Consider the following 24186-nt stretch of genomic DNA (forward strand, 5'->3'; position numbering starts at 1 on the left):
GCTCCATATGTTTATTCCTGAGCATGAGAAGTGTGTTAATTGTCCCACATCGATTGAATAAAATATCTGAGAGTTGTCTATATGAAGTTAGACAATCCTCCTCCAATTTTAACAATCCTAGTTTTGAGTCCTAACAAAGTTTGTAGTAAAATGAAGTATATATAATGAAGGTAAAATATCAATTTTAGTTATATATATATATATATGTTTATATTGGTGTATGATATTTTTAGTTTTATATATTTCGTTGAATCAATTAAATATGTTATAATTATGTTTATTTGATCAATTTTAGTTATTTTTCTCCGAATAATGTAACTAGATGACTAATTTTATCGGTATTTTTCGAAGTATGTGGTTAAAAAAATTCGAGGTATTATTTGACAATAAAATTATAAATATTTTTTTAAAAATTAGTCATTTAATTATATGATTTTAATGAACTAAAATTTATCAAGTTATAAGACTATAATTAACTTAAGGAAACTGATTAAAAATATAATTAAAGTTGATTATTTTGAAGCTAATCAATGCAAATATTTAAAATGCGCGCTTGCGTGTACGCACGCGAATAAATCCAACTACAGAAAAGCATATACCATTTTCTTGCCGGCTATAAATGCACACGCACCACATCGCCACCTTCACTCCATTTATCCAACCCAAAATTTCGATCCTTTGAAAATTCAAAGTCTCTTTCCGTTTCCATCCTCTGATTTATGTGAAGATGGGTTTCGTGGCAGAAGAAGAAAACCGAAGAGCCACGGAAGTGGCGGCGGCGGTTGAGCGGCCGCAGCCGTTTTCCGGGCGCAATGGCTATGAAAACGGCGATGAAGTGCTGTTAACTCCGCCGCTAAACTTTGCGATGGTTGACTACGGTATTTTCCGGTCGGGTTTCCCGGACACGACCAACTTCTCCTTTCTTCAATCCCTCAAGCTCCGCTCCATTATGTAAGTTCGATAAGCCATGTTTATTAAGACTCTGAAAGCTCGTAATTTTGATTCTATTTACAATCTGAGCTGAAGAAAATTAAGTTCTTTTTTTTTTTGCCTTTTGTAATTTTTATTAGGTGTGATATTATTTCTTTGATTGACGTTTAATTCAGTTGATTTAATACACCTTTCATTCTTTTCATTTTTTAATTTTTTTGTGTTTTTGTCTGTAAGTTGCTGATACGAGCTATATATAGGTGGAGATCATTGTGTATTAATTAATCATAACGGTGAAAAAATTTACAACCACTGAGAATACATAGATGAGCACTTAAAATATCTATGAACTGAGAATAGATGGATGATCATTCTTCTTTCATAATTCAAATTCATAATTATATATAATGTGGTATTTGGATTAATGAATTTGATTTAGATGTTGGGATTTAATTCAAGAAAAAATTTAAAATGACGCCCATATTGTGGATATATTTGAAATGAAACTCACATAAAACAAACTCATCCGAACAAGATAATTTGAATTTGGAATCATAGATTTGATTAGTGGAAATCCATGATTTCAAGTTCATTATTTCAAATACATCTCAATCATATTGAGGTTACAAGAATAGTAGATGTGGAGAAGGTTTGAATGTGTAATTTTGTTCTATCAGTTCGAATTCGACTCAATAAGAGAATCATCGATGCGACATATTATGTAAAATTTGACGACAAAGCTCATTTAGCCAAATTATGTTTTTTCTTGGGGTTCTATTCTCCATTTTCTCTCTCGAGTGTTGACCATCTATATACACTTGGGTTTTTGGTATATCACCAAGATGGTTTTAACTCATTTTTTGACAATTTATTTATCGTTTTTGGATTTTGAAGTTCGTCACAGTTCTAGTTGTTCCTAGTTTCTTTGAGGCTTCATAATTTAATACCAAAATCGGAACTCAGTCACAAAAAATTATTTTTCAAAAGTTATATTAAATTTGAACGAGATTGAATATAGACATAGGCAATGAGAAGGAATTATGGTTGTAATAAGGGTTACATTCTTAAATCCATTTTTGTTTTTTAATACAATATCCAATGTGACGTCAGTATATATGGGATGCAATTTTAACAAATGAAACAAATTTCTATGAGTAAGAAATTAGAATCAAGTTTGACAATGGAAGCAAGTGGCGAAATGTGAATTATTACTTAAGCTTTGGATTTTGTATGGATTGTGTAGATATTTGTGCCCGGAGCCGTACCCTCAGCCCAATATCGAGTTTCTCAAGTTACATGGGATCCAGTTATTTCAGTTTGGAATCGAGGGGAGCAAAGTAAGAAAACATTCTTCTATTTAAATGTCATGTTACTTGTATGTCTTTCATTGCATGTGTGTGACAAAGTCGTTGATTAAATTGCGCGCTCGGTTTCATTCGTCATATATATGCTAAATATTAAAAGATACAAATAAATCTGATGTCTATTTTTCTTTTACATGTAGGAAGAGTGACTGAGCAGTTCTTATATCTGTGTAATCTCTTACAGAGAAGAATTGTTTGTATTCTTCAAACTCGACATAGTTGTACATATAATAAATGTTATATGTGATGAATCTGATTGAAAGAAGATTGTTCTCATTATATATTCTTATATAATTATATATATCACATATCAGTTACGATTTATAAATTTATTTAAAAATTAAATGTGCAGGAACCCTTTGTGAATATACCCGAGGATAAAGTTCGTGAAGCGCTAAAAGTCGCCATAGGTGAGCGCCATTTTTTTAATACTTGAACTTCAAATATCCGTGAATATATATGATCATTACTCTAGAATTCTCATAATATAAGTTCTTGACTAATACTATTCCTAATTTTTTAGATGTCAAAAATCATCCTGTGCTGATCCATTGCAAACGAGGAAAGGTACCATACATCCTCTATGACATTTTTATTTGCATAATAACCTCTTGTTGAATAACGCATATAGACGACTAAAGATGTGAGTAGTGAAGAATGTTGAGAGAAATAAACATGTTTATTGATATGAAGAAAATAAAAAATGCTGGTTCTAGAGATCAGGCTTGTAGCCCAATGGTCTCACCCCCTGCCGGATTAGCCGATTCCCTGGGTTCGATCCCCCCTCCCCGCGTGAGTTGTAATAAAAAAAAATGCTGGTTCTAAATTTGGTAATAGATTGAAATGTCATACAAGTTGAGTTGAAAATGACTCGTACTTGGCGTTGATTTGAATAAGAATCCAAGAAACAAACATTTATAGGACAAAGGCCTGAAGAAGTTTTCTATAATTTCTGGCAGAATTTATTCTTTGATTTTTGTATTTTGGACTCTTTATAAGGTTTATAAAGGCCCCCCAAACTATCTCCAACATCGATAAATGAAGTTTTCGCTTCTTGGCTCAAAAAATGTATGTGCTGTGTTTGTACTTGTCAACTGAAAATCAAATTCCAACCTTTCCACAGAGCTGGTGATTTGATTGCTGGTTAAGTAATCTCATGATTCCATGACATTGTTTAAACGTAGGCTGTAGCATAATATGAACCAGGAAATCGAAATTACCTTAGAACTTTATATCATCTGTGTCTCAACAATTATACTTTTCCTTTGAAGAATTAACATGAGTATTACTTTTCCTTTCAGCACCGAACCGGTTGTCTTGTAGGATGCATGAGAAAATTGCAAAGATGGTGTCTGACTTCAGTATTTGATGAGTACCAACGATTTGCTGCAGCCAAATCACGAGTTTTGGATCAGAGGTTTATGGAATTATTCGACGCATCGACCTTCAAGCACTCAGCCATGCCTCCAATTTCTTGAACCGCGCATACATAAAATGAATTTCACGGGAAAAATTCTTGCTTTCGCCATTGCTCCAGAGCTGAAATTCGCCATGTTTTGTTGTGCATATATGTATCCGTAATGTAAAATCGAATCAAGTATGAATTGTTTGAATGAATATTTGTATTTGTAGTGTTCCATCAACCTCACTGTGAACCGGCAACAATATAACTCTACTCTATACTTTCTGAACATATGTCACTTTATGTGACGTCAGCAGTGACTAGGGGACGAGAAAATGGTAATATATATGATGGTCCCAAATAAACTCCATCATTGTCATATTTTAATCAAGAATACCATTAAAATAACTAATATATATGATGTGACATCATTTAAAAAAAATGACAACACATTACTTGTGTTTTGACTTGAGCGATGCGAAAATGTTGTCCCTCAGTTTTCAAAAAGTCACTATTTAATTAAGAAAATGATCTTCTGATATCTATTGTTAACTATTTAATTAAAAAAATGACTTTCTTATATGTATTTGAAATGTACTTTCTTAATTAAATAATTGAGGGAAGTTATTTTCCAAATTTTCTCGTTTTCCATTATGTCTGAACTACATTAGATTTTGTAAGAAATATTACATAGCTGTAAGTACTAGCCGTTTATCGCTGCCAGATTCACACTTCGAGCAGCTTAAAATTGCTGCTGCTAAGCCCAGTTGTAATTGGGCTCAATTAGTTCCAAAAGCCCATTAAGTTCTGAGCGATTGGTGCGAGTTCCAGTTGCCTTCGATCGATTCCATCACTACCATGTCTGACGGAAAGAAAGAAGAATCTTCTAAGGCCGTGGATGAACATGCTGACAGCAAGATTACAACCACTTATGATAAGCCTTCTACAAATCTGTCCTATTAAACTTGATGGAACAAATTATCTCGCCTGGTCAGTTTCGATGATATACGAATGATGGGAGACAACCAAGAAGAGATGACTAGACTAATTGGCTAGTTTTGGGATGGAGGTAGACTCAAATCTTAATCTTAATATGATCGTTATGATTTAGACTTTTCTGTGGACCACGGGCTAAATTTCATGCTCCACTTGTTCATTTTTGGGTGACAAAGCATGTGTTAGATGTCTGTATCGGTTGAATTAAGATTTTGGAAGTTGTACTTGTAGAAACAAAAGCATGATCTAAACTGAAGGTTTTGTGCTACATTTGAATTGTTAAATGTGACTTCCTTTCATTTAATTTAATTAATGATTCTGTTATGTATTCTTTATGGTTTACATTATTTGGAATTTAGAATGAAATAATTCTTTGACGCTGAACCTAAAATGTAGATGTCGATCTGTTGTATTAAGCTCTGTTGTTTGAAGAAATGACGGGGAAATATATTTCTTTGAGGTTGCACATTTTCCGGTGTTGTTATTGTACACCATGTTTGCCTTGTTATAATGTGAAAATGATGTTTCTATGGATGGATGCGTGCACTTGTAGTCAACTTATTGTTCAGCAGTATATATTCAGTTTAAGAACTCTGGTGAGAATGAGATTGATTGATGTGGATGAGACATAGCAGAAGCCATGATTTAGGAAAGGAGTGTCGAAGATTTGTTGATTTCATTTGAATGCTGAGAAGATGGAATCTTTTAGTTTGAGTTGATATCACGGCCTCTAGGAAGGTGCTTTTGTTCTTGAGCTGCAAAAGGTGTAGGCGTGCTCACTGTGTTGTTGAACCTAATTATGTCAATTTTGTGGTGGATGTCTCTATGATCTTGAAATTATTGTCCTAGCCGAAACATCTACAAGTGTGTAATGGATATATAACTAGTGTAGAAGATTCAAACTAATGAGGTATAGTTTACGGATCCAACTTTATTTCAGAATTTGGCTTGTTATCATTTATTTTTTGGATACTTGTATTGTAATGCCCGAGATTTTATCACTGTAAGCAGACATTGATTAATTGACAGAATTGAGATTTTAGGGGCTAAAATGAGAAGTCGAGCGCCTCTTCATTTCACAACCAAAAAATCTGGACAGAACGTCTGGCGTCCGAGCGGTAGTTTATGACCGCCCGAGCGCCAGTATAGGAACAGCCGAGTACTTGGACAGAACATTCCGTGCACGAGCGGTAGTTCTCGACCGCCCGAGCGCCGCCTGAAATGTGTGAAAATAAGCCACTTGTCTTCAGCATGCAAGTGTATATATCATTCCTTCAGAATTCAGAAAGAAGAATCGAGAAAACTTCGTGAAAAATCCTTACGCCTTTTCATATTTTAGATTTGTGATTGTGCACGATCCGTCCGTCTGAATTTTAATCCAAGTTCAGTACCGTGTTCCTCTCGTTACAAGCTTCGACAAGACGTAAATTTTCTTATGTTTTGATATGATTTGAAAACATGATATTGAAGGAATTAGATATGATTCATATATGCTGTTCTTGATATATTAGACATCGTATAATCGAAACCGGATTGAAGAACAGATACCGTATGAAATTTTTATGATTTTCAGAATGGATTTGATTGAGATTTGATATCAGATTTGTATTGTTATCGATTATGAGTTGTGGGAATTGATGTCTGTTGATTTGTATTGTTGGGTATATTGAGATTGTGCCGTTATGCCGTTGACATGAATCTAGATTGAGTATTGATCAGAGCAGATTGTGATTTGAATGGTATATTGATATTGTACCTATCAAATATGTCATTTCAGATTTGATATTGACAGCTTCAAAGTCAAGACTTCGACTTCGTCAGAACCCAACGAAAGAAAGGTATAAATCAATGTTGAACCGGGAAGATAAGACTCTAGTTTGATTTGACTTGAGTTTCCCAAAACCACATACTTTACTTTATTGCATTGATATTTGCAATTTATGAGATTGAGATGCTTAGTCTATTGATTTATAGTAGAGCATATATTGAGTCATGGGCTGATGTGCCTAGTCATTGGCTGAGGTGTTAAGTCTTGATGTGCCAAGACACTGGATGTTAGTTTATATCGATGTTTGCTTAGGAGCGGATCAGCTTCTATCGCTGAAATTCGGTATATTGTGACAATGTTCAGGAACCGGGATCCCTAGATTAGAGATGAGTCGAGTCTGAGATGACGAGTCCAGAGTTTATTTACAGTTTTATATCGATTCATGTCTTTCAGATTTGGTACATGTTATTGATATCTGTGTTATGCTTTTATATCTTTTTATATGATTGCATGTATACATTGTTTATACTCAGATTATCTCACCGAAGTTATCCGGCTGTTGTTGTGTTTGTATGTGTGCATGACAAAAGGTGGGACAGGATCAGGGTCACGAAGAGGATGAGAGATTCAAGATTAGCGTGGAGATCCGGACTTAGAAGTAGATCTGTTTCATCACCTGACATGTAGTGAAGGAACAGTAGTTTGTTATGATTTATTTTTGTACGAGACTTGTACTTTAGATCTGGATATTGATCTTGTAAATGAAATAAGATTTATTTCATATATTGCGCACTCTTGTATTTAAAAAAAAAAAATTTAGACCCAGATTAATTAAATGATCCTAATAATGATTAAGAAGACGAATTAGGTTCGGGTCCCCACATGTATCTCTTTGTAATTTGTTCAATAAGTAAGTATTTTAATCCATAGAGTTTCAAAGGGTTTCATGACTTCCCTTAGAAGCCCTCTTTTTGTTTTTGAGTTTATAAAGTGTCTTTATCTAATCAAAGTTCTAAAGGTTCATTCTTTCTGTGTGCATTTTCTCTTCTTTTTGGGAGGTTGAATGCACATCTTTTTAGTTATTCTCATTTCTCTTTTAATTAGGATTGAACGGCTAGAATTGTTAGATGAATTTGAAGAGTGGTACATGACGCAGGCAAGTGTTTTATTGCTTTTCTGTTGTGACAAAAATAAAGCAGTTTTATCATCCTTTTTATATCCCAGAAAAAGATGTCTTTTGAAGAGGAGATGCCGTGAGATTAATTACACCAAGTAATGGTAGAGCAAAAGTCTTTTCCCATGATTTCAGGATTAAATGTTCTTGATTGTTCTACTGTGACGAAAACTGACATTTTAAATGGCGTTTGTATGACAAGAAAATGAAGTCATTTCAGATGTCTGAGCATGCACGTCCACTAGAACTTCTGGTCGTGGCCTGTTTCATCAGTTAAACCGCATCTGAAATTTGATCAGTTGGTCTTTTTATATGAGTTCGTCAAAGTGTTATCGCTGTTATCAAAATTCCTAATGCCTCATGTGTTGAACTTTTGAGAATGAGAAGGAAAACTTGTCAGATGTCCATTTGAGAATTTCGGTTTCCCTGTTAACAAAGACGAGAGCAAATCAGATGCCTCTGAAATAACGACCTTGTGAGAGAAGTTTACCAGAGATTCTCCTGAACCGTTTCAAATTACTCGAGATAAGTTTCTGTGATGATGATGATAATGTGTATCTACTACCTGTTTGTTTGTGAATGAGAAGATCCCTTCCTTTTTGCTAGCAGTTTGACTTAGAAAACGTGGTAGGGACCCCCTCAGAGCACAAAAATGTGTCATCCCTTGGTCCCTTAGTGGGCACTACTCTTTATTATGGAAGGCAAAAAAAGACATTTGCATATAAAGTTGCGATTAAAATGGTACTTGGCCTGCCAAACATCCGATCTAAAAAAAAATGAAACAAAAATTAGTTACTCTAAATATTTCAAACTTACTGATATATTAGAGTTAAAAGAGACTAGACAAGTTCTGGAACTACGGGTTAGAACATGATAATCTCGGAGTGACAGCCTCGATCCAGCATATGAAACGTACGTCTTGTTCGTATTTGCAGAAGGGTCTGATCATACTAATGTTTGATCGGCAGATGGGCTATTTAATTCTCTATCATGACCTACTTTTGTACATTGTACAGTATACAATCTTACATAAACTTTTGAGAATTTGATGTAGGGGTCCAACCCTCTAAATTTAACATGATCTGCAGGCTCCTTCGGTGTTTAAATTTGTTCCGCAAAGAACGAGCTAGGTGTAATCATCGGGCAATTCTGAATAACGAGCTGCTCATCGTAATCATCGGATCAATGTATTAAGGTGGTATTTGGCTTCGAGTTCTTTAATTAATTTGCAATTTCTTGGGGAAAATTAATGTGTTTTGACAATGGGGTTTAAATCAAATTCATGTAAGTTGGAAGAATTTGAAAAGAAGGTAGGTAGCCGATTTTGTGCATGAAAAGATGAGACATATTTATCTTGTCGCAATTCAAGGTTTCAAGTAAACTTTATGGAGATTTTTATCAATGCACTTGGTCTAAACTAAAGCCTATTCACAGTAATATAAATATTATCCGTGGTAAATAAAAAATCAGAAATCTAAAACTACGAGTGAATGAAAATGTGATATTCGGAATTGGGTCAATATCTCAATCCTTGAGAATCAAAAACAAGTTGTTATCGGAATGGCAAGGTAGCTAGGGACAAGCTTAGGATTTTGCTTATATATATCATGGCTTGTTGATCCCAAGTACAGAATTAGACGATTGGATTTTGAATGAAAATATTATCTTCGTGCTGATATTATTCTTGTACCAGCATCTCAGATCTAAATTAGATGCATGATTTCAAATAGTTAGAGAAATAACTCAAATTGAATAGATTGTCCCAGTTCGACTTATTCTTTTTCGTCATCGGGTTCACTTTATATATCGATATAAGAATTTGTTATCCCATAAACTAAGAACATCTTTTGACCAAAGGTGCATTGGATATGCCCACATTTTATGAGGATATATATATAATAATATATATTAATAATTAATAAAAGGTAGGAAAAGGAAATGATATATATTAATAATTAATAAAAGGCAGGAAAAGGAAATGAGAAAAATTATAATTTTCATAAAAAGGCCCCCACCATTTAAAATAAATCTTTAATGTTGAACTTTTTCCTCACCAACTTGACCTTTTTTTGAACTTATTGTCTTTAGACTTGATAGCTTCTTTAAATTCAATTTCATAGCTCTATAATATTTTAAATACAACTTCTAAATTATAAAATGATATAAAATAAGATTCAAAGCTCAAAAATTAAGTTTTATTTATTTTCCAATTTATAGTATTATATGAATAATTGTATGCTTTCTTTAAGTAGAGTAGTGTAGTGTAGTGTCATGGTGGAGACTGAAGTATGGAGAAGTTTGTTCGAAATATTACAGGGATGAGAAATCAGCTCTCCACTGTTCGCATCCTTTCTTCTCCGCCGGCATTTTGCCCGTAATATCCGCCGGCGCCACCTCTCTGGACCATCCCGGCTTTGTTTGAGTACTGTATTTTTCTGACGAAATAAAAAATAGGATTGGTGGGACGATATGGGCTGCACGGCGTCGAAGCTGGACAACGAGGATACTGTGCGGCGGTGCAAGGAGCGGTGCCGTCTCATGAAGGAATCTGTTTATGCTCGCCACTACCTGGCCGCAGCTCACTCTGATTATTGTCGGTCCCTACGCATGACGGGTTCCGCCCTCGTAGAGTTTGCCTCCGGCGAATCCCTCTCCGTCTCCCACCACGCCCCCGCTGTCTTCCTCTGTACCCCCTCCGCCGCCACCGTTAAGCTTCCCACGTCCATCCCCCGTGATCCGATCCCTCCCTCATCTCCTTCACCTTCGTTCCGCCCTCCTCCCCCACCCCCCACGTCCACCGCCTCTTCCCATCATCAACATCAGAAAAAACAGCAGCCATCGCCCCCGCCGCGTCGGAAAAAGCCCGTTAAACTACCCCACATCCTCTCCGACTCAAGCTTATCATCCTCTCCACCACCCCAGCATAATAATTTCACTTACAACGCGAGAGCAAATTCTACTTATTCAACCACCCCCTCACAGGCCTCGTCTGTATGGAATTGGGATGATTTCTACCCTTCCCCTTCTCCGCCGGACTCCGAACACTTCCACCATCTCCAAAACGAGAAGAACCAAATCGAACACCACCATTCCTCCGACGAAGACGATGATAAAGCTTCAAGCTTTTCAAGTGATCACTTTCAGAAACCTTTTGGCGTGAATGAAAACCAGAAATTCGATGACAGGGCATCAAATTACTCATCCTACTCTCGATATTCAACCAATAGTACTGCGAAGAACTCCGTGAGGCGGGGTCCGGGTCCCGTGCCAGTCTCCAAGAAAGGGCAGTGGGAGAACGAAGAAGGGGAAGAGACCGAGAGAGAAGAAGTACAGTGCAGTGAATGGGACGATCACGATCGTTATAGTACTACGAGTAGCTCATCAGATGATAATGTCGAAGCGGATTCGGAATCAAGATCCGATTACGGGACTCAATCAAATTTGGGGTCGGTGAAAGAAGGATCTGCTGCCGGTAGCAGCAGAAACAATAATAACATGGGGAATGCCAATGTGAATTTAAATCCTAAGTTCTCGAGTAAATTGGATAAGCTTTCGTCTGGTGATAGCAAGTCTTCGGTTAGCTGGGGAAATGGGAATGGTGAAGGGATAAATTCAGATAGGAGGCTTGTGGTGAGGCACAAGGATTTAGCAGAAATTGTGTCGGCTATCAGGGAGTATTTTGATAAGGCTGCATCTGCGGGAGAGCAAGTTTCGGAGATGCTCGAAATTGGGAGGGATCGGTTTGATCGAAGCTTCAAGCAATTGAGAAGTAAGTTTGGTATTGGATTCTCGAATCAAGAATTCTTTTTGGAAATTCTTGAGCGACTGTTCAGTTTCTGAGATTCCAATATCAGTTTCTTGCGAGTTTGATTAATAATTAGCATCAGTTTCTCTGTTTTTTTCCCTGATGCAAAATATCCAGTCTTTTCGGATTACATTTTAGCTCATGGACTTGCAAATATTGAGAGATTATTTCCCTTTTTTGGAGTGTGTTTTGAATTGTTTGTGGGATGCATTAGAACTTGGGTATGCATTGATTTTGATTTGGTGTTACAGAGACAGTGTATCATTCTAGTGGAATGTTGAGTAACTTGAGCTCGAGCTGGACTTCAAAGCCTCCTTTGGTAGTGAAGTACCGATATGAGCCCAATTCAATCGAGCAACCTGGTGGTCCGAAGAGCCTTTGTTCCTCTCTGGAAAGGCTCTTGGCTTGGGAAAAGAAACTGTATCAAGAAGTGAAGGTAGTGATTTAAACTTGAATTTCCTCATTTCAGTTCATTTGCATCATAATCTGACTTTTGTATTTCTTGTCTCGATTTAAGTTAGATTCTTCTTCAAAGCTTGCTTAGATGCAATAATTGACAATGGCATAAAGTTATTCCTTTTCTTGATTGTATCTTGCTAACCAAATGACAAATCTGCCCCTGGTAAAAGCTTGGGGAGATAACATAGATTTGCAACATGTGTCTCTTTTGTGGGTGGTGGTGAATGGTGAATATGAATTGAAGGGGTTCAGCTTATCCATTATTGCAATGCAAGGGCGGATCGAGTAGAGGTGAGGGGTGACTGTCGTCCTAATTTAAAATTGATTCAAGATTTTACGCGGAATTTTAAATTTGAAATTTTATGGGTGACTTTTTTTTGAAAACTCAGTCTTGCCCCTCGATTCAATGAATCTCCCCATCACCAGAATTTCCGTGTTTGCCAAAACATAAAAGCATATCATGGTATCTTTCTTCTGTAATCTTGTTTTTTAGATTCCCTTTCAGTGGAAGTGACTAAATTGCACCGAATGATCATGTGTTGTGTGATACCAACAACCTGGACTGATCTTTGGATGTCAACTTGGAACATGCTTGTGGGTCCTGTCTTCTAACAGCCTTTGTCTTTAGTCAAAGCTGGTGTGTGCTTGCCATGACACACAAAAAGCAAGAAGTTGAATATTTTAGCACTTTGATCAGTTCTTGTTAAGAAAATAAATATTCAGACAGTCTTAACTAATTATTTCCTTAGCTTAGTTTTATTATGTGCTACACTCAGCTATGTTTACTTGGTACATTGGTTGCCATTAATTTATGCGGTTCGTGTATAGATCCACATGAGATAGTGGTAATCAAGGCTCCAGGTGTATGCAACAAAGTGTCGCATAATAAGTCATACAGGGATCGGAGCTGTATCTTCACTTAAGAACAAGATCTTTGTTTCGTTTTTCAACGAAGTAAAATTTAGCAAGATAAGATGCTAGTTATACTGTAAAAGTGTGTAACAAAAATCCATCGTACTTAATTATTGATATGTGCCGTGAAAGTGTGCGACAAAGAATCCGTCATACTTAATTATTGATAAATGTGGACGTGTCCTTATAATCAATGTAGGCTAGAGAAGGAGTAAAGATCGAGCACGAGAGGAAGTTGTCAACTCTCCAAAGCCAGGAGTACCGGGGTGAAGAGGAAGCCAAGTTGGACAAGACCAAAGCCTCAATAAAGAGGCTTCAATCTCTGATTTCCGTGACGTCTCAAGCCGTGTCAACCACCTCATCTGCTATTGTCACTCTACGAGACACTGACCTTGTACCACAGTTAGTTGAACTCTGTCACGGGTAAGTACTAGCTTGTAACGATGTGTTCGAAAGTCAGAGTAGGGATCTGTTTGATTTGTAGAAAAAAGATTTTGATTATGTTCGATGTGAATAATTACGCACAGACAGAACTAAACCTCGTCAAATGTCCGGTCAAGACCTTGAACTTTATTTATGATTATACGAGCTTAACATAAGTTGAAGTATTTTGGTTGGTGGTCCAATGTGAGTTGAATTGGTTAATGAGTCTGTCTAGCTGAAACAACTCTGGCCCAATCGAGGTAAAGCTTTTCTGAACTCGAGCTTTCTGACAAGCATGAGCTCAATTTTAGTTGTAGATGAGCTCGTAAGTCGTCCCATGATCTTAAAAATTACCTTGTGATCTAGCTCGAGAGCCTGAGCCTGAGCTGCTTTGTTTTGAGCTGAGTAAATCTCAATTATGGTATCTAGAATCCAATTAAGTTCGTGCGTGCTATCTATGTGACTCGAATTGAGGACTCAAGCCTCTAGAAGCCAATTAAGTTTCCATTATTAGATTATGAAAGAAGATTGACCCTCTAGTTTACTGTCTCCATTTTCTAAACGCAGTTTCATGTACATGTGGAGATCAATGAATCAGTATCATGAAGTCCAGAACGACATAGTGCAGCAAGTTCGTGGCCTAGTTAACCGAACAACCAAAGTTGAAGCAACGTCTGATCTTCACAAGCAGGCGACACGCGATCTTGAATCTGCTGTATCTGCGTGGCATTCGAGTTTCTGCCGCCTCATAAAGTTTCAACGGGACTTTGTTTGCTCTCTCCATGGTTGGTTTAAACTTACCATTCTCCCTGTTCACGCTGAACCAGCTAATAACAACCGGGAACTTCCCGAGGTTTTTGCTTTCTTCGACGAATGGAAACTCGCCCTGGACCGATTACCTGACACAGTTGCATCCGAAGCCATCAAGTGCTTCATAAACGTTGTTCATTCGATATTATCGAAGCAGACGGAGGAGCTGAAAATAAAGAAACGTACAGAAACCGTGTCAAAGGAGCTCCAAAAAAAGGCTTCATCTCTCAGAAGCATTGAGAATAAATACTACCACTCATACTCTATGGTTGGAATAGGACTTCCCGATACAGGGTCTGGAAACGGGCACGTTTTGGATGCACGGGACCCGCTGGCTGAGAAAAAAGCCGAGCTCGCAACTTGCCAGATGCGTGTTGAAGACGAGATGGTAAAACATTCAAAGGCTGTGGAGGTGACAAGAGCAATGACATTAAACAACATTCAAACTGGATTGCCTGGAGTTTTCCAAGCCATGACCAGCTTTTCTGCCTTGATCACCGAAGCTCTGGAGACCGTTTGCACCCGTTCTTACACCATCAAGTAGAATCTACATTTAGGCGGGGATCTACATCAAGCAAGCTCCCGTCAATCAAACGGAAAAAGAAAATCAAATGTCAAGTATAATTTTTCAAAAATGTGAGTTAAGTCACTCCCATCCAGAAACCTCAGGTCAACCCCTGTAACACTAATAAAAAAACTTCTTGTATCATTGCTTTCCCTTTTCTTTTTTTTTCTTTTTGGGTTTTGAGATATAAGTTAAAATGAGAAAAAGGACAGGTAAATTTTTTTCCTTGGTGGCTCTTATTTTTTTGACAGATATTATTTTGTACAGTATGTAAAAATTTGGGAATTTTGAAGACTCAATCCAATTCAAGTTATTAGAAGTTAGAATACACACATATGGCATAGACTCGGCCAAATTCGACTTAAAACACACAGTCAAAGAAATATTCCCTTTGTTTTTGTTTTTTTTTGGCAGAATCTTGCCAAATATAAGACAAGGAGAGAGAAAAAGTGGCAAATGAAATGGATGGTTCAGACAGCATGTTTGTCTGTATGGCATGGAACCCGCCGATAAATCTTGAATAAATGGGATTCTTTCTTTCTTTCTTTTGTGCGACTCTTCGTTGGTCTTGGATCTCGAGCGACTCACGCTCCAAAACGCAAAATGACAAGGTTACTTGTTTGTTGCATATAATAATCGTAATAATAATTAATTCAGCTTGGATTGGAGTGAAACCCTTTGAATAATAAGTATGACATGTCTCGGTACGGTGATACTTTTATTTCTTTTCCCTTTTTCAATAATCTATATATTATTTTAATTTATCGAAATCATATAGAATAATATGATTTCATCAAAAAAAATTTACAAGATTATCCTGTGTGCATCATTGTATTTTATGGCAATGATTCTTAACATGATTTTTTTTTTTTTTGGAGAAATTGAAGATTCATCTTTATGTATGATATAATGACAAAATGATAGCTTTTTTCAAAGAGATACAAGTAAAAGTTTTTTTTAAAAAAAAAGAAGAAATAAAGTGATATATCCATGATAACAACGTTACATCCCCATTGCATGAGAAGTTATTTTATATATAAATGAAAAAGTTGAAGGTGGCGGGTTATTTTTAAGCTCCGGGTCAATAAAATTAAAAAAATTGAGGGGGAGTGGTCGCACCCTCCCCACTGGCTCTCTCACTGGGTGTAAGCATAATTCTTAGAACATAGCAAGTCAAGAAAAATCATGTACTCTCCTCGTCGCATATGTTTAGTACATAGTATACGTCATCTTGATTTTGTGTAGAAACTACATATTTTTTTAGGCAAACACTTGTGTGAGACGGTCTCACGGATCGTATTTTGTGAGACGGATTTTTTATTTGGATCATCCATGAAAAAGTATTACTTTTTATACTAAGAGTATTACTTTTTATTTGAATATCGGTAAAATTAACTCGTCTCACAAACGAAAATTCATGAGACCGTCTCACAAAAAACCTACTCATTTTTTTAATTTTATTACATCTACGGTGTTTGGGATTGATAGTGTCACATATTATGTTCATGGTTCTTGAATCCCATATTTACCATGTTTGTTTTTACTATGTTATTACAAGTAAATCCCGATGAAGCTCAAAAGATGGCCAATTGGCCCAATTGACGAATCATATTGGTCTTAAAACCGGCAAGTCCATGTTGAAAGAAAAAACGATGCAATGCAACCCTCCTTGATACTAAAAGAACTCAAAATCCAGATATTTACCCCCAGATTTCATGTCTGGTCCCATTACACTTTTACCCCCACTTCCAATCCCAACCGGCTCGACATGCCCGACTTGCCCAAATTTCACGGGCAGATCAGCCTCAGCAGGCCTTGGCACCTCGGGTGGACTGCTGCATCTTATCAGAGCCCAGTTCACGCCTTCGAAAAACGCGTGCTGCTTGATCTCAGTCGCTCCTCTTTTCACCCCAAGTCGGTTTTGTGGCTCTTTAACAAGCAGTCCACGGATGAGATCCCGACTAGCATAACTAGTCGCTGGCGTCTCAGGAAACTTGAGCTGCTGTCCGACTACATTGAAAAGCGTGGCACGGTTGCCAGACCCCTTGAACGGAGTTTTACCATAGAGTAATTCGTGTAAAAATATACCAAACGTCCACCAGTCCACTGCACTGCCGTGGCCTTCACCTTTGATAATTTCTGGGGCTAGGTATTCGTGAGTGCCAACGAATGACATGGACCTAGCTGATGTAGGTTCTGCAACTAACTCAGGTAGAGTACCAGATAGAATTCCAAGCTCTGTTCGGGTTTTCCCGGATCTTCTTTTGGTCTTTTGGGGGAATATTCGGGGAAGGAAACATGCCGGCGGTTGAATGCATGCTGATGTGGGCTCGATGCAAGATGGCTGCACACAGAATGCTCTTCTTCTCAAAGGGTCAGAATCGAATCCAGAAGTTCTTATAAGCGTTGGTGAGACAGCACATTGCAGGGAAAGGTCGAAATCTGAGAGCATAATGTGGCCATCATCACGAACAAGAACGTTTTCTGGTTTTAAGTCTCTATACACGACTCCAAGCATGTGAAGATACTCGAGCGCCAAAAGAACTTCAGCTGCATAAAACCTGCATCCAATGAATGAATTAACTACGAAGTTCTTGAGAATAATGCACATATCAGACATCAACAAGTTCAGAAGGAATGATTCGCGGATCAGTAAAATGCCATAAAGTAACAGCATCGAGGTAATAAACAAGGTCTGATTCACGTTATAACATTATAAGTCTCATGCTTTAATAAGTCTAGTTAGAAATTCAGAAGATCAGAATTTTCGAATCTAGCTTTTTCTTGAACCCACGTTTAACTCAAAATATGAATAAGTATTAAAGCAGTCGTAACGATTGATCAGACGGTCTTTGATATTTCTACAGCAGAAAGAGGAAAATAATCCTGGAAAATTGGGTATACCTTGTTGCATATTCGGAAAAATGTTTTCCAGGTTGTCGCTGCCTCAGTGTGTGCAAATCTCCACCAGGACAATATTCCATGACCAAACAGGAAAATCTGTCTGTCTCAAAATGCGTGTACAATGTAGGCAAGAAAGGATGATCGAGAAGCTGCAAAATCTCTCTTTCAGTTTGCGCCCGAGTCAGTTTCTTCCTACTAGCAAGTGACGCCTTATCCATCACCTTCATGGCAAAGAAGCAGTGAGTCGAGCTAAGCTCGGAAAGATACACACTTCCAATATCCCCACAACCGAGTCTTTTTAGTAACTTGAAATGGTTCATGCCTAAAATACCATCACGCGCGCGTACAGCAAGTATAGCCTTCCATCTAGGGTCGTTTCCTTTATGAGGCTTATTTGCACTTCCTGTAATGTTGCTCCAGTTACTGTCATCGCTAAGCCCACTGCTCTCGCTAGCTCGGCTAAGGCTAGTTTTCGTACTCTCAAGAGAATCCCCTCGAATGCTTCCTTTCGTGCTCGCATAGTTTCTGTCTACACTAAACATTCCATCACTAATCATTCCATCACTTCGATAGGTGCTAGCACAGCTATTAACAACACTCATAGTCCTAGCAACGCCAACACTATCAATGCTGCTAAGTGGACTAACATTGCCACTTGGAGGCAGCGAAGCATCCCATATACATTCTTTTTCCTCGGAATCATGGAGAGGACTTGTTTCATTATTTTGCGATGATGGCCGAGGAATTAAGAATGGTGATGAAACAGCCGTCAAATTGTTAGACTCTTCGCCCAGGCTCTCAGCAGGCGAAGGTAATGATGGGCTCGGTTTAATACTTTGAACTTGTATAGATAGATCTTCAAGAAAAGGTCCCCTCATAGGAAGACTTTTAACCAAACATTTGTGGTCCCCATTGTTCTCAGTAATTGGTACACAAACCGGACTCATTGAGTCTGAGTCAACTGGTTCTGGGGGATGACTCACCCCATGAAAGGAAGTAGAACCGCTTTCCTCACAAGAATCACCACTGAATTTAAATGAAATAACATCAGGCATGAGTTCTTCGTCCTCCTCCAAAAAGTTCTTCCCCTTCCATGCTTGTCCAGGGACGGGGAAATCCAACTCTTTCGACTTCCACAAGTTCATTGGCTTGCTGATCTGTTCATTCAACAAAGTGGAGTGAGTCTTCATCACCTTAGCCACAACAGGTAGTTTCCATTGAAGTGGTTGCGATTCAGGGATTCTTTCCATATTCGATCACTGTGTATCATCACAAGTAACCTCCTTGTTAGGCTTTCTGCCAAGAAACAACACAGTAAACAACCATTTCCATGTAAATCTTGATACAATCAACAAAACACTTGATCAAATCAAACCAATGAAACAAGACCCATCAGTTAATGTGAGGGAAATTCGGAACGCAGATAAGTTTTGAAAATGAAGCTAACAAGGCAGTCATCTACAACTCACATAACCACCGTAAAACACACACCACTCAATAGACAGTCACCACCAAACTTGCCAAAATTGAATGAAAATATGAATAACAGAATTGCCATGACAACTTCATCAAGAAAGCGTAAGTCTTAAAATTCAACAAATTCACAGGTCCTTTAATATATCTATCTTAAATCGACATTACATAATTGGATTCAGGAAAAAAGAATCAACCTTTCGCATTTTTACCGATTATAATCAAATTAAACATCTATATATCGGGGCAGAAAGAATCACTTTTACTTTCAAACCCAGCAAATACTAAACACATTACAAATAAAACACAAAAGGGCATAATTTTCATTGTTAGACAAAACTGAGAACATTTCTGATTATCCACAACAATGTCTAAAACTTCAGGAAAGAAGGAAAAGGTTCATTTTTCATCAATCGGGTGGGTTCCATTTCGCTTTCTCAACAGTAGCAGACTAGCAGTGGAAAACCGCATATTATAGAAGAGAAGACTGATTGCAGCTATGATTTTGAGGAACATTCATCAGAAAAGCAGCAATGATTTCAAAAACTTTCGCTAGCATCCACACAAACTCAGCAAAAAAAAAAAACAACAACAATTCGTAATCAATCAGGATCTTACACTATAACCCAGAGCCGATTGGTCTTCCGATAACACGAAAGAACAAAAACTTGTCCGAATTGCGAAGGAAGAAAGCTCTCCTCCGTTCAAATATCGGTAGAAGAAGGGAAAAAAGCATTAAAATCAAATGGGCTCACTTTATTTTCTGGCAGAGGAATGTAAGGCAGTAGAAAACAGCGTAATCTAGGAGAAAAAGATTGATTTGCAGCTATAATTTGAGAAGAAAGACAGCAGCAATAGCCTTTGCTTTTGTATTCTTTAGAGCGCTTTTGATCATGTGTTCACTGTGCTGACTGCTGACATGAAAGTGTGTGTTATATGTGAGAGAGAAAAGATAAAAAGCCTTGACCAGATTGAATCAGAGGAGAGGCAATTTCTTTTATCAATTTACCCTTAAGCCCTTGGATTTACTTCTCTGATTATCTTAATCTTAATTTTTCAAATATAATAATACTACTACTACTATTAATAAATTTAAATATATATATATATATATAATTTAATTCTAAATATAGATGTTTTAACAAGATTAGACAAATCGAAATTGACTAACGAAACGGACTAACCAATATCCATTAATCGAAGAAGGTTGGGCTAACTTAACCAATGCTATTGATATATATTTATCATATTTCACACTTACCCAACGACTTGATTTGTTTTAAAAGCATACTAAAATATTAACATCAAAAAATGGGTATTAAAAATAAATAAACTCAGTGATTGAGGTTCATGTATTAATTTGAGTTTTTCTATATAAAAAAAAAAAAAAGTATTGTGAACAGATTTATATGATGTGCATCATTAGACATCACATATGTTTGTACTTGAGGAACGGAATTATCCTTATCCACTTGTTATCTTTGCATGTGATTTTATGCAGTATATCAATCAGTTAAAGTTATAACATATGAGTCTAATCCACTTGTCAATACCTAATCATACATATTATCGAAGAAAAAATTTGTGTGAGACGGTCTATGAGACAGATCTTTTATTTGGGTCATCCATTAAAAAATATTATTTTTCTGCTAAAATTATTACTTTTTATCGTGAATATCGGTAGGACTGACTCGTCTCACAGATAAATATTCATGAGACTGTCTCACAAAAAACCTAATCTATTATTAAATCCTACCGGAATGTATTTTACATTTATTACCCGAACTATTGAAGAATCGGAGTCATAAACACGATAAAATAAAAATATATGATATTATAATGCTTAACTGCTCAAATTAAATATCGAAATTTGGCTACAATGAAAGGGTAGAATAGTCAACTGAAGGGGGGGCGGGGGTGGTGGATGGATAGGGGGACACTGGCAGTAAATAGATAGCCTGCGGGGGAAGGGAAAAAAAAAAAGAGGGGGCGGGAATGTTAAAATGTGGGGCCCACGCTGCTCTTACTTTAGAGAACACGTCATTTCGTTGAAGGGACAATGCGCCTTACACTTGATTAAAGAATATATATTTTCTATCTCTTAAAAATTTGCATGAAAGGGTTTTATAAATTGAATTTTGTGAGTTAAATTTTTTATTTGGGTCATTCAAGAAAAAAATATTATTTTGTATGTTAATAGTATTATTTTTTATTGTGAATATCGATAAAGTTGACTCGTTTAACAGATAAATATTCGTGAGACTGTCTCACGAGAAACCTACTATTTTCACTTATTTTATTTATTTATTATTAGTGAAATATTTAATTATGAAACAGAAAACCATAATTGATATTTATGTTTGTCGTTTCAATTTAAGTAGTTATTGCTATTGTGTTATTCAGCATCAATATTTTTTTATGTATGCATTACCAACTCATTTATTATATATATATATATATATATATATTATATATACATATATATTATATATACATATATATAAAGTTAAATGTGCTTAAATTAAAAGGTAATAAATAGTTTATCGAATTTTACCATCATAAAAACAATAAACCAATTTAACTATACATGGAAAGAAAACTGATTGAAATGAAATTTTTTTAAATATTTGACGCCCTTTTTTTCTTCTTCTTCTTTTTTTTTTTTTTTTTTTTGCAAAAAAGGAGATATTCTTAATTCAAATCAAGAAAAAGTCGATTAGCTGATCTATTCACGCAAAACCAACTCACAACTAACTCAGTACCTCGAAAGCTATAATTCTGTGATCAATCTAATTAAGACTATATAAATCTGATTTGGGATAATTAATTACAACAATAATCATGTGGAGATCTGATTCAACTATATATCATATTTTTGGACATACAGTCCTTTTAGCAAGCTGAGTGCTTCACGAATCGCTAAAGCTTCACCCGTCACAGGTGAGTGACTGCCATGAATTCAGTATCTAAGAATGCAACCAAAACCTGCATATATGGGAAGGATTAGCTAAAAGAAACAACTGTGTCCTATCTAAACGGCAAAAATTTGTGTGAAATGGTCTCACGGATCGTATTTTGTGAGACAGATATCTTATTTGGGTCATCCATGAAAAAATATTAATTTTTATGCTAAAAGTATTACTTTTTATTGTGAATATCGATAAGATTGACCTGTCTCACAGATAAAAATTCATGAGACCGTCTCACAAGAGACTTGCTCTGTCTGAACATGCACAAATGAATTATACTCGAAAAGGAAATTGGAGAGATTGTGGTAGTCTATATTGTCTTCCTGTGTATTCTCCTTTTCGCAATTGTGGTAGTTTATACTATCAAAAGTACCGAGTGTTAGCCTTATGTTTTTTTTAATCTATTATTGCAAAACACGAGTACACACAGTAGGAAAAAAGATTTTGATCCTCTACTGTGTTGAAAACACACAGCACCAAATGCTGTGCAACTTTTATCATCTCGTGGATTGAATCACACCATATATATGAGATAAATTTAAAATGTTTTCAGATAAAACGAGATGATCATGTGATCATTTCGTGTAAAAAGTGCACAACACTTGGTACTGTGTTTTCAACACCGTAGAAAATCTAAATCCGAAAAAAAAAAAGCCAAAGTTGTTAAAAAAACAAAATAACTGAAATTTGAAAACATAAAGATGGTAAAGCAACAGATATATCGGAACAAAATTACAATTTTCCGATTTTCGGAATAGTCAAACCAATTGACTGAAATCAAATTTTTAATTTTTTGTTGATTTGATTTTTGCAGACGTTTATATACTATATTATTGTTCAACGGCGTAATTTTAAGGATAAAAAAAGGAAAATTTTATAATAAAATGTTCGAATGAGGAAAAGACGTGTGAGAGTTGCATGTCGAAACACTATCATGCAAAGGCTGACTAATAATACAAAACCACACTGCATTTGGTCGGGTTACAAATATTAAATTTCATTAAAAAATATATAAATTTCGTTATTTAATATTTGAATAAATTGCTCGTCGTTTGATCGAACAAATTATTGAAGTGTACAATTTTGAATATCGCGGCAAAATGTTCCAATATTTTGTTTTTACTTAGCTACACGATTATCTTAAAAAATAATTTAAATAATTATATTTAATGCATATTATTAAAATAATAGTTATATTATATATTATATATATTTGATATTAATTAAATGTTTTACGTGTATTAATGAATTTACAATTAGGAAGTTTGAAATAATTTCATTGTTGTAAATAAAATAGTGAAGAAATTGGGTTAATATTATTTCTTAGAGTTGAGTTCAGACATTATCGATCGAAAATAAATATATAAATTATTAGAGATCCGGCGGCTGGAATGTTGTAGATGTGTACTGAAATCTATAAAGGAAGGCAAAAAATCATACCATAAGTTGAATTATGTATCAGATAACTAATTTTACATTTGAACATCGACTAGTGTTATTATTATATAATAAAACTTCACTTTTTTGTTGATTGATTTTGTAAGTATATGAGCACTGTTTTTGGAGTTGTTTTTAGTTGACGTCGATTCTATGATATTTTTGTTTGTTTATATAATGATTGTGTTTGATCGAAGTTAGTTATATTTATTGAGAACATATGTTGTCTCTTTTGGATATTAGAATTTTTAAGATGTCTTCTTTAAGAAAACATAGTGTCCAAAATTTTATAGGGCTGAAAGTGAACTTTTAACTAATTTTTTTCGTTTTTTTCCTGATTAAATATGATTGTGTGTTAATAAATCACTAGTAATAGATATACACGCATTGTATGTGTTATTATTATTATTTTTAATTTGATCGAATAATATTAAAAAATTAACACGAAATCATTTTCACTTTAGAAGAGTTGTTCGATTTAAAAGAAAATATTTGATTCTATGTAAAATATGGAGTGACTTGATGAAGTTTTTAGTATGGTAAGAAGGTAATTATGAGTTTAAATATTTTGGTGTCCTCTAAGCTAGTTACTCTAAGGATATCACATTTAATAATATATTATAGATAAGGTGGATAACATGCACTCACAGCTTGATATTACATTTAGTCATGCTTTTTATTCTTTGTTAAAAAAGAAGGAGAATTCTCTAAATACCCTTTGGTTATTTGAATATTTTACCATTAACAGTTATTTACTTCATAAAGTTGTAAAATAACTAAAGTAATGAATGTGAA

General features: G+C 35.7%; 3 protein-coding genes and 1 long non-coding RNA gene across 4 annotated transcripts; 3 read left to right on the plus strand and 1 right to left on the minus strand.

Annotated features, from left to right (window-relative positions):
* The first annotated feature begins 596 nt into the window (after window positions 1–596).
* Window positions 597–3937, plus strand: LOC142527974 (inositol diphosphatase DSP1-like). The gene is made up of 5 exons (XM_075632988.1): window positions 597–951; window positions 2174–2267; window positions 2647–2704; window positions 2818–2861; window positions 3596–3937. Exons 1-5 carry the CDS (start codon window positions 728–730, stop codon window positions 3770–3772), a joined length of 597 nt encoding a protein of 198 aa, XP_075489103.1. The 5' UTR covers window positions 597–727; the 3' UTR covers window positions 3773–3937.
* A 555-nt stretch (window positions 3938–4492) lies between these two features.
* On the plus strand, window positions 4493–7243 carry LOC142527341 (uncharacterized). The gene is made up of 3 exons (XR_012815451.1): window positions 4493–4765; window positions 6470–6530; window positions 7060–7243. It is a non-coding gene; the product is annotated as an uncharacterized LOC142527341 (long non-coding RNA).
* Window positions 7244–9862: 2619 nt separating this feature from the next.
* Window positions 9863–14831, plus strand: LOC142526417 (nitrate regulatory gene2 protein-like). The gene is made up of 4 exons (XM_075630797.1): window positions 9863–11403; window positions 11691–11875; window positions 13010–13233; window positions 13801–14831. The coding sequence occupies exons 1-4, from the start codon at window positions 10104–10106 to the stop codon at window positions 14585–14587; spliced, it is 2496 nt and encodes an 831-aa protein (XP_075486912.1). The 5' UTR covers window positions 9863–10103; the 3' UTR covers window positions 14588–14831.
* A 1366-nt stretch (window positions 14832–16197) lies between these two features.
* Window positions 16198–19909, minus strand: LOC142527052 (serine/threonine-protein kinase D6PKL1-like). The gene is made up of 3 exons (XM_075631757.1): window positions 19604–19909; window positions 17513–18808; window positions 16198–17169 (listed from the first exon to the last, which is right to left on the minus strand). Exons 2-3 carry the CDS (start codon window positions 18760–18762, stop codon window positions 16284–16286), a joined length of 2136 nt encoding a protein of 711 aa, XP_075487872.1. The 5' UTR covers window positions 18763–18808; window positions 19604–19909; the 3' UTR covers window positions 16198–16283.
* Window positions 19910–24186: the final 4277 nt, after the last annotated feature.

This window comes from Primulina tabacum, chromosome 15 (genome assembly GCF_025594145.1).
Source record: "Primulina tabacum isolate GXHZ01 chromosome 15, ASM2559414v2, whole genome shotgun sequence".
In the NCBI taxonomy this organism is placed as follows: domain Eukaryota; kingdom Viridiplantae; phylum Streptophyta; class Magnoliopsida; order Lamiales; family Gesneriaceae; genus Primulina; species Primulina tabacum.

Excerpts from the sequence above, each read along its gene's own strand:
- LOC142527974 (XM_075632988.1), top strand. The coding sequence starts at position 728 with ATGGGTTTCGTGGCAGAAGAAGAAAACCGAAGAGCCACGGAAGTGGCG. Across the intron at positions 2,705-2,817 it reads AGCGCTAAAAGTCGCCATAG|ATGTCAAAAATCATCCTGTG; the intron begins GTGAGCGCCATT and ends CTAATTTTTTAG. Across the intron at positions 2,862-3,595 it reads TCCATTGCAAACGAGGAAAG|CACCGAACCGGTTGTCTTGT; the intron begins GTACCATACATC and ends TTTTCCTTTCAG.
- LOC142526417 (XM_075630797.1), top strand. The coding sequence starts at position 10,104 with ATGGGCTGCACGGCGTCGAAGCTGGACAACGAGGATACTGTGCGGCGG. Across the intron at positions 11,404-11,690 it reads AAGCTTCAAGCAATTGAGAA|AGACAGTGTATCATTCTAGT; the intron begins GTAAGTTTGGTA and ends TTGGTGTTACAG. Across the intron at positions 13,234-13,800 it reads TTAGTTGAACTCTGTCACGG|TTTCATGTACATGTGGAGAT; the intron begins GTAAGTACTAGC and ends TTCTAAACGCAG.
- LOC142527052 (XM_075631757.1), bottom strand. The coding sequence starts at position 18,762 with ATGGAAAGAATCCCTGAATCGCAACCACTTCAATGGAAACTACCTGTT. Across the intron at positions 17,170-17,512 it reads TTTTCCGAATATGCAACAAG|GTTTTATGCAGCTGAAGTTC; the intron begins GTATACCCAATT and ends CATTGGATGCAG.